The sequence below is a fragment of the Vigna unguiculata genome, chromosome 10 (assembly GCF_004118075.2).
Source record: "Vigna unguiculata cultivar IT97K-499-35 chromosome 10, ASM411807v1, whole genome shotgun sequence".
NCBI classification, from domain to species: domain Eukaryota; kingdom Viridiplantae; phylum Streptophyta; class Magnoliopsida; order Fabales; family Fabaceae; genus Vigna; species Vigna unguiculata.
This window is the reverse complement of record NC_040288.1, coordinates 26,183,412-26,198,916: the sequence shown is the minus strand read 5'-3', so window position 1 is coordinate 26,198,916 and position 15,505 is coordinate 26,183,412. Positions and strand designations below refer to the sequence as shown.

Sequence of the window (15,505 nt, the reverse complement as noted above, 5' to 3'; positions counted from 1 at the left end):
TTTCTTTCTCAGTGTGATGTGTTAACTCTTCCCCATATCTGACAGTAGAATAAAAGGATTTTGGGATTCTACACATACCAACTAAATTATAGTGATAATAATTTTCTAATGATTCAGCGGGGTTATATAGTTATTGAGCAGAATCAAAGGTTAAGGTTAAACAGCCAGTACAAGGCTAAACACCCAGTACAAGGTTAAACACAAAAGTCATTATTGCACAATGATTCTGAAATGTTATATCTTCGTAATCTATGCATATGCTTGTGTAAGAAAATCATTGGAAAATACATGATTCTCACTATGATTCTTTAAATGTTTTAATAAAAAATTAAGATGACAAAAGGATCAATTCAACCTTCTTTAATCAAACTCACCAAAAATAGTCTTCATAACCATTACAATAAAACAAATCAGAATTTCTAATTTGTCCCACCAAAAGACGATTGACAGTTTGACCCGTAAACATTTATTTTTTATTTAATTTATTAACATATATATATATATATATATATATATATATATATATATATATATATCAATTTCTTTTGCTCTAACAAAACTTTATTAGACTATAAAATAATTGTTACTAAAAATATTTATGAAAATAAATAATTTATATAATTTTTTATTATAAATAATTATTTAAATTTAAAAAAATAATTATTAAAAACATAAAATGACAAAATAACTATTTTAAATTATAAAATAATTAAATTTATATTAACGGTAATTTAAAGAGTAAAAATAGAAATATAATTATTTTAGTTTAAAATAAGGTTTAGGTAAAATTGAAAAAAAATTATGAATCATAAATATATAAATATATATATATATATATATATATTAATAATATAAATATTTTCTAAACTTTAATTAATTAATTAATTTTTTTAATTAAATAAATTAAAATAATTATTACATTTTAATATTAAATTATTTTATGATCATGTTAAATTAACGAACATAAAATTCTTAACCGCCAGATATTAGAAATTAAACCATAAAATGTCCATGAGACCAACCATCCTCCAACTTTATCTAAAACAAGTATACAATGCACATGGTAATTAATATATAATGCAACTACAGATATAAAAAACTACAACAACCTAAACAAAATATGAACCATAAACATGTCCAATACATATGATTCAATTCAATGAAGACGGGCATACGTGGGAGGTTTACTTCGTAAGGGGAATATTGTCATATTTTTCCTTTTTTGCATAATAAACACACAAATACAACATTGTATCTACTAATTAGGGATGGCAAAAATATCCGCGTCTGCGGATATCTGTGGATAAAATCCGTGACGGATAGTTACTACCCGCAGGTATTTATTATCCGCGGGTAGCGGATAGCGGGTATTTTAATATCCGTTTATAAATGGGTCGGGTACGGATATCATACTATTCGTACCCGTGGGTACTCGTTACCCACAAAAAATTAAAATTAAAATTTAATTTATATTTTATTAAGTTAAATTTAATTAAAAATAAAATTAACAGTATATTTTATTATGTCAAATTTAATTTATAATTATATTTAAAATTTAATTTAATTTATATTTTATATTTATAATTTTATATTAAAAAATTTATAAAATATATATTTTTTAAAATATTTGTGGGTATCGGGTATCCACCGGTACCCGAGTACCCACGGATTTTAAAAATATCCGCGGATATTTTTTAAACAGATATCCGACGAGTAAACAGACGGGTAACGAGCGGATTTTTTTTTAGCGGGTCGGGTTGCGGGTAGGCACTATCCGTGTCCGACCTGACCCATTGCCATCCCTACTACTAACAATGATGTATCCCATGTCGAGTATAATCATCCACTTGTTTACACTTTTCTATGAATAAATAGTAAGTATAAAGAAGTAAAAAGATTATGGTTAAATAATTTACCACTAACATCTCCTCCATAAGTCATGATTGTAGTTTGTCTATTTGTTCATAACCACTAAAAATTGCATGATATTCGAGTTATTGGCCAATTTCTTTAAATAAATCCATTCTGTCAAAGGTTCAGGTCTTTATCCATTTTCCAACAATGCACAATACATCATTAACCAAAATGACCATCAACTTTGACATCAATGACATTAACTTCTTAAAGGTGACATGTGATGAAATTGATCCAACTTGGAAACTACTTTATTGTTCATGGGGACCTACATTTTTCCCCTCTCCTTGGTGGACTTCCATGTAGATAAACTATTATGCGTAGAATGAATGTCATCAACATGATCAAAATATGATAGGTCATGCTTTGTGGACCCGGAAAATTTAATTGATTGACTTTTTTTAGGATCCCTTATTTTAACTTTATTGACTAGTGTTTATATTGACATCATATCTAAGTATTGTTCCTGCGGAGAACAAATAAGATATGTCAGACACTAGCGTTACCTTACCCCAATCCGCGATTTCCTCAGTAGGCTTCCTCCCAGCTGCTATATGTCATCTGTGGATATCTCGGTGTGGACCGGTTTGGACCCGAGAGGGGTTACCTGTGGAAGAGACTCCGACGCTCAAGTCAGCCAAGAACTCTCAGAAAGTCAAATCTCGTAATTAAGGGAGTAATGAATGCATACCTTTAATTGCTGGGGTCTATACATATTTATAGATTATTAATTATGTCTGGCCACGTCATGGGTTGGGCCCCTGTTATCCTAAGTTAGCGGCTTAGGTCGGTTCCCCTTTAGTGGCTTAGGCCGGGTACTGTTACTCGTTCGTACATGGTGATTATTTGCGTCTTTGGGGGCTATATAGATGGGTTTTACGGCTATAATCAGGCTAAGCCAGCTAGGTGTGGTACATCTAAGTATGCAATTTCACGTAACTTGCATCTAGGTGTGGTACATTCTTTGAAATGATTTAAGATTGCATCAAATTCTTGCTGAATAGATAACTCAAAAAATGAATCACATGATAACACATAAAAAAATAAAGAAAAACTCAATTTGGTTCACATAATACGAACCTCGTTTACTAGTATGATACTTGAGTCATATATATCTAATCCACAAGCACATGGTAAATTGTGAGCATTGCTCAAAATACAACCACAACGTTCATTATCAAAACCCACATACCTAACTTAATGAAACTCTTCATCAATGTGCATCAAAGAATATTTATATATAAAGCCCACCAATCTTTTATACAAACTGACATTAAAAGAGTGTACCACAACATGTAAACTTTGCTCCAAAAATGTCTTAATTTCATTAAGTTGAAGTTAGTTTGGCAATTTCAGCAATACAATGTTAAATGCATTTGGCAATTTAACTTAACCAAGGTGTGTCCCAAACAGATCTATGACAACATGAGAAGATTCATTACACCTACTCTAATGAATATAAATATCACATCCCATTAGGATCATTAATTCTTGCATTTTAGTTTTATATCTTGTCTATCATCTTTTGTATGCATATCTGACATTGTAGACTTCTTTATTGTTATATCCTTGTCCTTATTGTTCTCTTTTAAAGTAAGTAATATGTTTGTCGGTTTCACTACACTTTTAGTCATGTCAATAAGCATTGAATGCTCATTTCATAATGAAGACCATATATTGCCTTCAAAATCCAACATTCTCCATTACAAACAGGTTTACCCCACAATTTAAAAGAACAATCACTTTTTTTTTGTACCAATAACACCAACATCCAAATTGTGTTTGTATTTCCTATATTTATCACTCCTTTCACAATCTAAGAAATCATATGTCTTCTTTCCCTATTGTCCATATACTTTGTTAAAGCTCAACAATATTATTACAATATCAAGTCCAAAGGCCACCTTACACATCCATTAAAGTAACTCATCTCCCGTATCAAATACCTACATATAACGTAATTAAACATATGTTTTGTCTCGACTCATTTATACAAATGAATCAAATTCTACTTACCTCATTCGTTGTAAAAGGTTTAAGGTAGTCTCCTTGAACCAATTCATCTTCAATTTTCACAAACTTCATTATATTAGACTTTTCCATGTCCGACATGGAATGTAAATTTTACATTCTAAATTGTATAATTCTAAATAAAATTTGTTTTTTAGAATATATTACATTTTTGGATTATATAGTCCAAATGCATAAATGTAATTTTTTTTTTATGTTCACATTATATAATTTAAGACTTTTCTAGATGGCAAGATCCGAAACTTAAAGTAAAAAAATAAAAAAGAAACAACCACTATGAAATATCATCACTTATGAACCACCACCAAGAACCGGTGAGTACCATTGAACACCACCAAAACACACACTATAGCCTTCATAACACACGAAAAATAATCCAACAAACTAAAACACTCCAATTTTATTTTTGTTTCACAAGGGTATATATGATATTTCAAAGAAGGTTAAAATACCTTTTTGGTCCTAATTTTCGTCAATTTTGTTCAATTGGGTCCTTTTTTGCTAACACCTTTTAAATCATTAACGGTCATGAACAGTGACTGCCATGTGTCACTTCGTGGTTTTTTTGAATTTTTTTTTATTTTTTTTAAATGTACACTTACATGGAGCGAAAACAAAGTTGATCTCGAGAAATATTTGGCCAAGATTGGAGTCAAGGCCTAGCAGAGCGTCCTGAAAGTAAGGGGGCAGCGCTTGGGGTTCTGTTTTGCAAAAATGAATCAGAATTGGAAATCCTAGCAGCTTTAGGACCTTAGCACCCTATGGGCCAGCCCTTAGGCCCAACAGATTAAGGCCAACCCTTAAACATTAGGGCAGAAATAAAACTGAGCCTTACATTCTCCCCAACAACAAAATTTTTCGTCCTCGAAAATTCATCGATATGATAGAAAGAAAACCACGTTTTCCTCACACCCTCCGACAACCACCATCCAGACATGACAGATATGATGACTCCAATACCTATAGTCACTGAAAACTTTACCTTGGTGTTATGCAATATGTGTCCAATAATGTAAATTGGTTTAGTCACTACACTTGAACTAACTTCCAACTTGCATCTTTAACATTGGAATTGCCCCCTCGTACTTTCCCAACTAACTTGTACTTGATATAATGACTCACCCACCATATGCACTTCCTTACCTCTTGTAGGTTTTTATCAAAGTCTCAGGTCACTTTTAGTCTCAAACTAAAGCATGTTCGTTATCAGTTCCCGTCACCTTATTCACTCCTTTATGCATCACTCCATTGGCTTGATCAGGATTGAGTTCTAGCCTACTGCCTCACCATCAACACTTTTGACCACTTTTATGCATAACGACACTCATAACATCTTGCCTCCTTTACTGACTTCCACCAATGGTAGCAAGGTCCACAACCAAGTCGTTCCATTTCCAAATTAAGCTTTCCTCTGTTACAACCACCAAATTCATCTTGGCATCTCACCTTCATTTCTGATTTAGTAACTTGTAACCATCATTCTCTAAAAGTCTTAGAACCATGTCTTCCTTGACTTGAAATTTCTAGTGTGATATATACCTATCAACTCTAAGATACTTCTCAAACTAAGATTTTTCTGAATTGCTTTTTCTCCAACCTTGTTGAAAAACTCACTAGTTCTAGTCAAATGACTAGACTAATGAAATCTCCCCCACACATTTTCTTTCCAACCCAAACACTTATGTTTCTCAACAAACCCTCACTCTTACCTCGTCAAATCAAGGATCTTGAATTCCCTTCTTCGACTGAACATCTACTCTTGCTTTCTCACTTCCAAGTTGGCACCCTAACTTAAAATTATAACTCAAACCATCTCCTACTTCTCTAGTATAACTTTCTCTGAGTAACCCCATAATTCCAACTCTAAATGATCAGTGAACATCCTCACTTGATACTCATAAGAACGACACTTTTGTTGTTTATGAAGAACTGGGTGTCATAGTAATCATTAAGTCATGAGTAAGATAGTTCTTTCCACGCACCTCTTACCCTTCATAGGTATCACTTCCCACCACCCCATTGCGCTACTCTGATTACACACACAAGTCACTCATTCGTTCACTCAAAACGATGTTCCTCCCACGTATGTCATGACAAGGAAATAATCATCGCTGAGAAATCTTCCTCCAAAACCTCTACAGAACCTACAAAACTCTTTGGACTCACCTTTTTATAGTCTTGACGTCCCATTTTCTCAACATCGTATCCACCCCTTTATAAACCATATGTCCTACTAGACACTACAACCTTTGTCAATCCCCTTTCTTGCCCATTCCAAAGACTTTGTTCACACTTGGAAACTTGCCGCTAAACCTTAACGGTATAGCTAACATGTTTGAAATTGCCTTACCTTCACCACATTCCTACTCTTTACAACCATAGGCCCGAAAGGCCAATCCTCTCTTATCCAACGCTTTCCCTTGAACAATTTATTCAACCACTACCTCTCCTCTAATGTTCACCAACCTTGCAGTCATCCTTGTGATTATAATTAGTATAAGCCACTACTTCTCCAATATCTCCTCCATTTCCGTATTTACTCCAAATTCATAGTAGTAACCATTCAATTAGGAACTATTGTCACAGGTTCTTCCTCAGACACCAACGCAGAAGTGAACTCCACCACACCAAGGTCAAAACTCTAGTACTTGTTTCAGAACACGTCTATAATCCTTTCACCATTTAGATCCCTTTCGTCTATTATTCCTTTTCCTTCGTTAGATGTTTTTGATTCACATGAAGCTCTGCCCCCACTATTTAACTTGATCCATACTTCATACGTAACCACTGGCTCATCTCTTTTTAATCTAGGAACACCACCTCGTTGGTTGTACCAGCTCATCGAAGCGAGATTGAGAAAACAACTAATTCACTCTTGAGACTATGTTCCAACCTTATAAAGGGATAAATTCGAATTGGGTTTGAATTTAAATACTTTGATCACCACGAAGGCACCACACACCCAAGCGAGTCCCCATTTGGTCGCAATTGTAGCAAAAACCATCATCTCGATCGCAACCCCTTCTTAAAGACAACCATGACTCCTTTACCATACTGGCGACACCAAGGAGTAGACGATCCCAAGAAATTCGGCTCTTAGTCCAAGCATCACTTTGTAAGGTGTATCTCTGGAGGAGATTATTCGTGCTAACCACTTTAGCATCAACCATCGTAGACACCATGTCAACCACTCAAAACATTTCTTCTCGCTCCCTCCATCATTGTGCCCCGACATCAGTTGGGTTGTCCTTTCATACGAGAATAACCTTTAAAGGTGTGTCCCTCCCTCTGGTACGTGAAATCTTCCACTTATACCCAAGGTCAGATGTCCTACTCATGTGAACTACTTTTCCTTGAAACATCCCACTATTGGTTTGAAAAGACCCATCCTCACCTACTGACTATTTACACTAGTATGAATTCCTTATGCCACTTCTTCCCTAACCATAAATTGTTCTTTCCCCTACTTAGGAACATCATCTTTCCCAACTGATCAGTGGACCTTTCTCCATCTCAGCCTCTCACTAGAGGTTTGCCATCTTTTTGCACTTCACGGTCTCCTCCTTTCTTAGCTTTCTGGTCGCCAAGCAACCTTTCCACTTTTTGTGATCTAAAATTTTCCAACTGTTCTTCTTCCACTACTCCAAGAAGCATTAGGTGTAACCATATGACTATATTCAATGACACTTCTCCTAACACTGTATGCATTTTCCATGACTCTGAACTTCAACATTGTCGGAATGTAGAATCAAGTTAACTTTCCCAAAACGATGTGACACTCGCATGCACTGCTACCTTTCAGTGTTCTAAATCTTTGAATTCAACTTCTTTTAGAAAACTTGTAGTATTTGTTTCTGAGAGTCTATCCTTAAAGTTCCCTCTTGACCAAACGTTATTTTGTGAACTCTAGCATCTTCTCCAATTTATTAACCAAAATCTTAGCTTTCCTTGCTCAGTTATATACACCATACATCAACTTCTTATCTCTGAGGCAAGACGTTGTCTCAACGACCCCATCCAACACTTGTAAAGGTGAGCAGACCAAGATGACATTCAATTTGCTTTCCCTTATCTCCGTAGACACTAGCCACAAAGCACAAAGGCGCAACAAGCCAAACTACTTCATACAAAGCAACACTCTATCACTTACAGACAACCAACCCTTTTGTCGGTCACCCTTCTTTCCCCAAACCATTAGAGTTAAGAAAGGAAAACAACCTTTAATCTAGTCATGAGTGTGCACCCTCATTACTCCATCAAGGCGTTTTATGTTCTTAAAACTTTTGGTTTCACTAACAAACTCGACTAGACATGACTACTTACACCTACGAGGCATGACAAACCCACAACCTCAGGTCATCCTAAGAACGAACTGCTCTGATACCATTAATGTAACATCTCATTTTAAATAGATAATTCCAATTTAAATAAACGCCACATATATTAAATATTTAGAGAGTGCGGAAAGACGGAATATGACGTACACAGTACTGCAACATATCCATAATAAAAGGAAGAGGCTCCACAGGCCTAAACGAGGTACAAAAACCCGCCAAGAGCGAGAGAAACTACTACTACTACTAAACTCCAAACACTGAGGCTCCCATAGTGAGCCTGATAGTCGTCCAAGATATCATCAAATCGCAGCATCTCTATTATCACCACTGCCAGAGGTTCTCACATCTGCTCACATCAACAAGGTTGATGATCATCGCAAAGGAAGAAACCACACACAATCATACAAACAAGCAAAAGGGTAAGCTAGTGTAACAGATCCTTATATTATAACACTCAGCAGGTAAATTCAAAACCAATCATAATTAACTGACATCCACACATGATATACCCAAACCACTTAGGGCTTTTAAACTTGACTATCCGGATACATACGATGAGACACCACCACCAAACTATGGAATTACGTCCTAACAGTGAGGCATCACCACGAGGCCTTCGCGAAATTACATCCTTACATGAGGCACCACCACGAGACCTCCGTGGAATTACGTCCTGGCCTTGAGGCACCACCATGATACCCCCGTGGAATTACGTCCTTATGTTGAGGCACCACCATGAGCTATCACCCCGAGGTCCATGGAATTAAGTCCAATAGATGAGGCACCACCATTGACTCCCCCCTAAGAGGGTCCATGGAATTACGCCCATACGTTGAGGCACCACCATTGACTCCCCCTAAGAGGGTCCATGGAATTAGGTCCTATTGTTGAGGCACCATCGGGGACTCCTCCGAGAAGGGCCCACGGAATTACGTCCGTAAGATGAGGCACCACCACGAGCCCCGCTACAAGGGTCATGGAATTATGTCCTAAACCACCCTTACTCATACATTATCAATCAATCATGAAATTCCTATGCATACCCTTAACATGTCATTTAGTATGAGTGATCAACCATCAAATATATCTCATGCCAAGCTCATTTTCAATTCATTTGTTCTCATCCATAACATACATAGCACATGCATATCCACCCCCTTTCTACTTAATAAGTCAATGAACCAGCCAATCAAAAAACCATCAACATTCAAGAAACAAAGCATAGCAAAAACCCAAAAGAGGTCTCGCTCAAGCTAGAGTCCTCGCTCAGGCGAGAAGAGTGCTCTCGCTCAAACAGCAGACTCTCGCTTAGGCGAGACTGCAACAGTGGCTCCTGGAAAATGTCGCGAGCTCTCGCTTAGGCGAGATGGTCTTGCCTGGGCGAGATTGTTCGTCGCTCAAAAATACAGCAGCTCGCCTAGGCGAGCGCTCGAGCAGAAACCTGAGCGAGTTCCCGCTATTCTCGTCTGGGCGAGATGAGCTCGCCTGGGCGAGTATATCAGTTTCCACCACTGTTCCACGCATGCTCAAACACAGACTCACTCATGACAGTACCCAAAGCATTTTTACATCATCATAAGCAACATACTAGCACCAGAACTCGAAACAGAACCAACACATACAAAAGTGAATCAAAACACAAAGTCTAGCTTCCCTTACCTAGAGAGGGCTTATACGGGACCTCGACACCAACTGCGGAGTGCAACAATTCGAGAAGTGGTCTCAGAAAATGGAAGAACAACGAGGCAAAGGAAGAACAAAGTTATTATGGAACCCTAGAAGGAAGAACACGAAAATAAGCTTTAGGGAGTACAAGTACGAGCTTGAGAAACACTTACATGGAGCGAAAACAAAGCTGAGCTCGAGAAATATTTGGCCAAGATCGGAGTCAAGCCCTAGCAGAGCGTCCTGAAAGTAAGGGGGCGCAGCGCTTAGGGTTCTATTTTACAAGAATGAATCAGAATTGGAAACCCTAGCAGCTTTAGGGCCTTAGCACCCTATGGGCCAGCCCTTAGGCCCAACAGATTAAGGCCAACCCTTAAACATTAAGGCAGAAATAAAACTGGGCCTTACAAGAAAAAGACACAAAAATTGTTTAGCGTTATCTCTGTATTTAATATTAATTTAATATTAATGTTCTTTAATTAAAAAAAAGTAAATAAACCAGAAAAATTACTAGTAACTATATAATCTGTTTGTACTCTCTCCGAATATTTCAAAATTTAGTTCGTTTTCTCTAAATATAAATATGGAAATGTGTTTGTCTTTTTAATTTTTAAAAGAAAAATTTTTGCTTGTGTAGGTGACTTACTTTATGGATAGACTAAAGGTAAAAAAAGCTTAAAAGACCAAGTGGTGCGTTTTAAAAGAAAAGAGACATTTTGGAATGACTAAAATTAAACTATAATAGTTATTAAATGGAAGTTTAATTAAAAAATAAATAATTTAATCTTGAAAATAAAAAATATGAGTAAGGTAGTATCCAAGAAACTGATAATTTCTGTCATATTTAATTAATTAAATATAGAAATGACATATGAACTGGTTATAATAGATATAGATATTGTTTCAACTAATTTCAATTTTGACGAATATAATTACATTTTTTTAATATTTAATAAAAAATTATATTAAATATTTGATAATTTTTTTTTCTAATTTTTATTTTTATAAGGGATAAAACTTTAATATCAGTTAAAAAATAAAAAATTTAGAATAAACTTTTAGTTCAGAAAATTAGAGAATCAATCTTGCATCTACGTTTTTCTTAATATCCCAATCAAGTATTCAAGTCAATCTAGAGAGCACCTAGTCCATTCTAAAGGGCTGGCAGCTAGTAAAATTTTCTCAGTCTTTGGCAAAAAATTCAACCAAAATAAAATATAAGTAAAAAAGTCTGAGAATTGTGTTCATTCTGCTCAAAATGTTCAGGACAATGCAGTATTAGTCTACCATTCTTCAATTGCTACTGAGGAATTCTGCAGTACTTGTTAGCAGATGCATTGAATGACAATTTTTCATATGACAAGTTCCTTTTCCCAATTGTTAATGTTCAATACTGGTTTGAATTGAATTAAAGATGCTGTACAATTGTCACAGTAAAATGCATTCAATGCAGCCTATGATGAAAGGACACTGTCTACTAATCCAATTAGTAGAGTAAAAATAGTTCATTCCTCTACATACACAACTCAAATTTGGAGACATCATTTATTTTGGTCTTTACTCTCCTGTTTCTGAACCTTCTCTATTCAGTTTTGAAATTACATTCTTCAAAAGAAAAAAAAAATCAAATCACTCTACCCATTTAAAGAATTTTGGTAAAAATCGTAGAATTACACAAGTTGCTTAATTTTGGATAAACTTTTAAATAATTATAGAAATGGACAAATTACAATGTTACAAATGAGTTGTCTTTTCAATTCCAAGGCCATGTCCAAAATTTATGAAGCCAGTTCTAACCTCTATTTTTAACACATCTCAACTCCTGTGTTAAAAACCTTAAAGTTTACACAACCCATAATAAGTAAACTGCTTTATCTCCCACCCAAGCAAAGCCACCACCATAAAAGACAAATTACCAGACACTAAAATACACTTTGTTAGTAAATAGTAAAACCTTAGTCTCAGGACAGAAGATCCATATCCATGCATAAAAGGTAAAAGAGAGTAGAAAGAGAAGCAATTTAAAAACCAGAGAAAGCAGAATTGACATCACTCTTGGAACATTATAAAGCAATGAAAGAGGCTTCACTACCTAATACTAACCCTCTGAACACGTTATCAGAGACTGCCTGTGACCTCTTCCAGCTTCTTGCTTTGGAACTCTGGTCACCCTCTTGGTCCATACGTTGATTATAATAGAAACTATACAAAGTAACCAAACCAAACACCCTTTTACAATACATGGTCCTGTCAATATCCACCACCCACAGAATTTTCCTTCCATTTGCGTGCACATGTCTCAAGTACTTTACTTCAACCAATCAAACCCCTCACAGAAACAGAAACCTCAAATCATAAACCATAGATTGCTCCTTCACAATGTGATGATGTCTCTAGATTGAAACATACACAACAACAACAACAACAACCACGTGTCTCAGAGGACAATACAATCAATGGTCTCACACACGATCTAGAGGGGCAACGTATGCTATATAAGCAAACTTAATCTGCTTTCCTTCTATACCAAGCCATATATGATATACTAACACCACCAGTTTTTTTCTCCTTTTTACATCACATTAGTACCACTACTAGTTAATACCTGTGGAACAGGCTTTAAAGAGTTCAGAAACATAAATGAGACCCTCTAAAGATTAACCAAAAAGAGGTAGAAAAAGTAACATCACATGCAGAATATTAATTAAAGGTCCTAAAAACTATTTAATGGCCGTCTTAAATGGTGCTGCTTTTGCGAACAACATAGCGATAAGCAGCAACCTTTTTCCTCCTTGAGGCAGTGTTATCAACTGAGAGTACCATCTTCCCAGATTCTTTTGATGTGAATGAATTGTGAATTGCTTCATCTGAGGCTCCCATCTTCCTTGGCTTTTCAACTGCTATGGTGTAGCTTCCTTCAGCATTAGGCACAAATTCAGCACTGTATTCCAAGTCCCACCCTCCCACTACAATGTCCCATGTGATTGTTGCACCAGCCTAATTCACCCAACAAGAACTAAATTACCAACTACTCTTCCATTGGCAATAAAACCATCAAGGCAAAATTTAATACATAGAAAATGAAAAAACAAAGATTATTATATCTCAAAAGGAACCAGTTTATTTGCATGCGTGTAAGACTAATCATAATCTTAAAAGGAACAAGTTAGGCACATTATTGAGTTTAATTTGTATGCCCTTTTCAAGCAATCAGAAATGAAGTAAAATGAAAGATAGCTATTATACAAGTCAATAAATTTCACATTTAGATAGTGAGTTTTGAGTGGGTGTAAAATGTGACCTTGTTTAGAAATAAATAAATAATTGTTCAAAGAAGGAAAAACAGGTTATTGTTTCTTTAAAAAAAGTTGATGGAAACATGCACCAAAAGCAGTGGGTGAATCATCACCTCAATTCCTTCAATCTGTATGTTCACTTTCTCCCCTCCTTTGATTGTGAACTCAGATGCAGGTTTTGGGGGACCATTCGGCAAATCACTGGGCCGTTTCAGTCCTCCATACTGAACAGGAATATCCTCAGGCCTAATAAATCTGAACACAAGGAAACAACTCCCTTCAGAAAGCAAACCCAAAATGGAAATAGAAGGAAAGTTGGAATTATATTCGTTACCACAGAATGAAAGCGAAGAAAGACAACTTAGGTAATGATAATGTTTATGAACAAAATCTAAGAATAGTAGAAATTAGAAAGTAGACAAGATCTCAGAAGCATTTTTAAATCTTAATATAGATTTAAAATATGAGTGGAGCCAAAATGCTTTAAATTAGTAGGGTTTTGAATTGCAGAAGATTTAAACAGGGGAAAAAAGACAGAAAACGGATAAACTCACTTGTACAGTGTCTCTGCAGCATTTCCTTCCTTAGAGATCACAAACTTGCTCTTGGTTCTCTGAGTCAGAAACGGACTGAACATTGAATACAGCATGCTGAAGTACCATGGCACGTTGATGAAAATCTGAATCCCCAAAAGCCAAACCAAGGAAATAAGAAAAAAATATGTTTATCAGAAAAAGGTGAAAATGTGTGTCACAGTTACATAAATGTCATGCCATTAATTGAGAGAAACCAAAACGACAAACTTCAACATGTTCCAAATTGGAAGAAAACAACAAAACCACATAAACCTTGCGAGCCACCATTTCCGGGTAGTTGTCTTGAAACAAGGAGAGGATCTGGTTGGAAGCCACCCTCAGCTCTCTCTTCGGCATGTCCTTGAGGTCTGTGACCTGAATGAGAGAATTGACTCCACCAGGCTTGAAATGAAGAACCTTGATGCCTCTCTCGAGGACTTGAACCCTCCACCTGAGGAACTTTTTCAGCTTCTCCTCATCACCAAAGACCCTCTCATACATTTCCTTGTCCTTAAACATTCCATAAGCATTGTAGCACACAGGGTGACCCTCTTTGTCATACCCTTGCATATATGCTATCACTCCTTCAAGCTCCTTGAACCCCAAATCCTCTTCCAAAATGGTGTCAGCACCAAACTCCTTCCTCCAAGCAAGACACTTTACAAGCATATGTAGGGCATCACCAACCCTGAAGTCCCTTGCTCTAAGAAACTTCAGGAGAATCACATCAGCTTTGTCATCACCTCCTAAGAGGGGAATGCCCCACATGGAGGCATCAGAGGGAGAGTCGTCAAAGGAAGCTTTGAGCTTCTCCTTCAGCTCCTGAAGGGCTTTCTTCTCCGAGGACCTGAGGAGGGAGACAAAGTAATTGTCTTCTTTGAAGGAAGGATTAGTGGAAGCTCCTCCCATTAGGGTGGCCACAAAGCCCTTCTTGTAAGGCTTGGGGGAAGCTTCTGGAAGGTCCTGGAAGCTTGTCTTCTGGTTTTGGAGGGACAAAGGAGATGAAGCGGTGTCCATCATCAAAAAGGGATTTTGAGAGAGACCCAGATGGAATCAATGCATGAAATGGGAAATGCAGGATAATGGGATGGTGATTCTACGCAAAAGCACTGAACTTTCTCTCTGTGTGTGCTTGAGTGAAGTATGTGGATGATGATCGGAGAAAAAGGGTTAAGAGGGAGGAAAATGACAAGGAAATGAGCGAGAAGGAGAACAGAACAAGAGAGTTTTGAGGCGAGATTTGAGTGTGGGGTGTTGAGTGTGTTTGTGACTTTGTGTTGTGTTGTGTTTGAATGAGTGAGGTGAGGTGAGGGAGATAAGTGTGGTTTGAGGAAGAAACGAATTTGAATGTGGTGATGAGGGAGTAAATGGAGACAGGGATCGTGGCAGAGAGTGAAGGCACGCGCTGTTCTTTGGCGAGTGGGGGAGTTTTGAGTTGTGTTGCGGAACAGTTCAGAGTTCAAAGAAGAAATCTGGGAGTTTATAATCTTGGGTTATCTTGCTTTAATTGTTTTCATCTTTTTTTCATCTTTAATTTAGTAAGGTAATTAGATCACTTTTGAGGTACCTATGGGATCTCCATTGGTATATTATGAATCTTATTTTATTTTATGTAAACTTTTACATTATTATGTCAGAAGGTGTATAAATTATTTTTTAATGATATGGATTTTAAAATTTTAATGTG

At 36.3% G+C, this 15,505-nt stretch overlaps 1 protein-coding gene across 1 annotated transcript; it reads right to left on the bottom strand.

Moving 5' to 3' along the window:
• Positions 1 to 11,908: 11,908 nt before the first annotated feature.
• Positions 11,909 to 15,210, bottom strand: LOC114167072 (patellin-6-like). The gene is made up of 4 exons (XM_028052001.1): positions 14,092 to 15,210; positions 13,798 to 13,922; positions 13,357 to 13,498; positions 11,909 to 12,944 (listed from the first exon to the last, which is right to left on the bottom strand). Exons 1-4 carry the CDS (start codon positions 14,836 to 14,838, stop codon positions 12,684 to 12,686), a joined length of 1,275 nt encoding a protein of 424 aa, XP_027907802.1. The 5' UTR covers positions 14,839 to 15,210; the 3' UTR covers positions 11,909 to 12,683.
• Between the last annotated feature and the right edge of the window lie 295 nt (positions 15,211 to 15,505).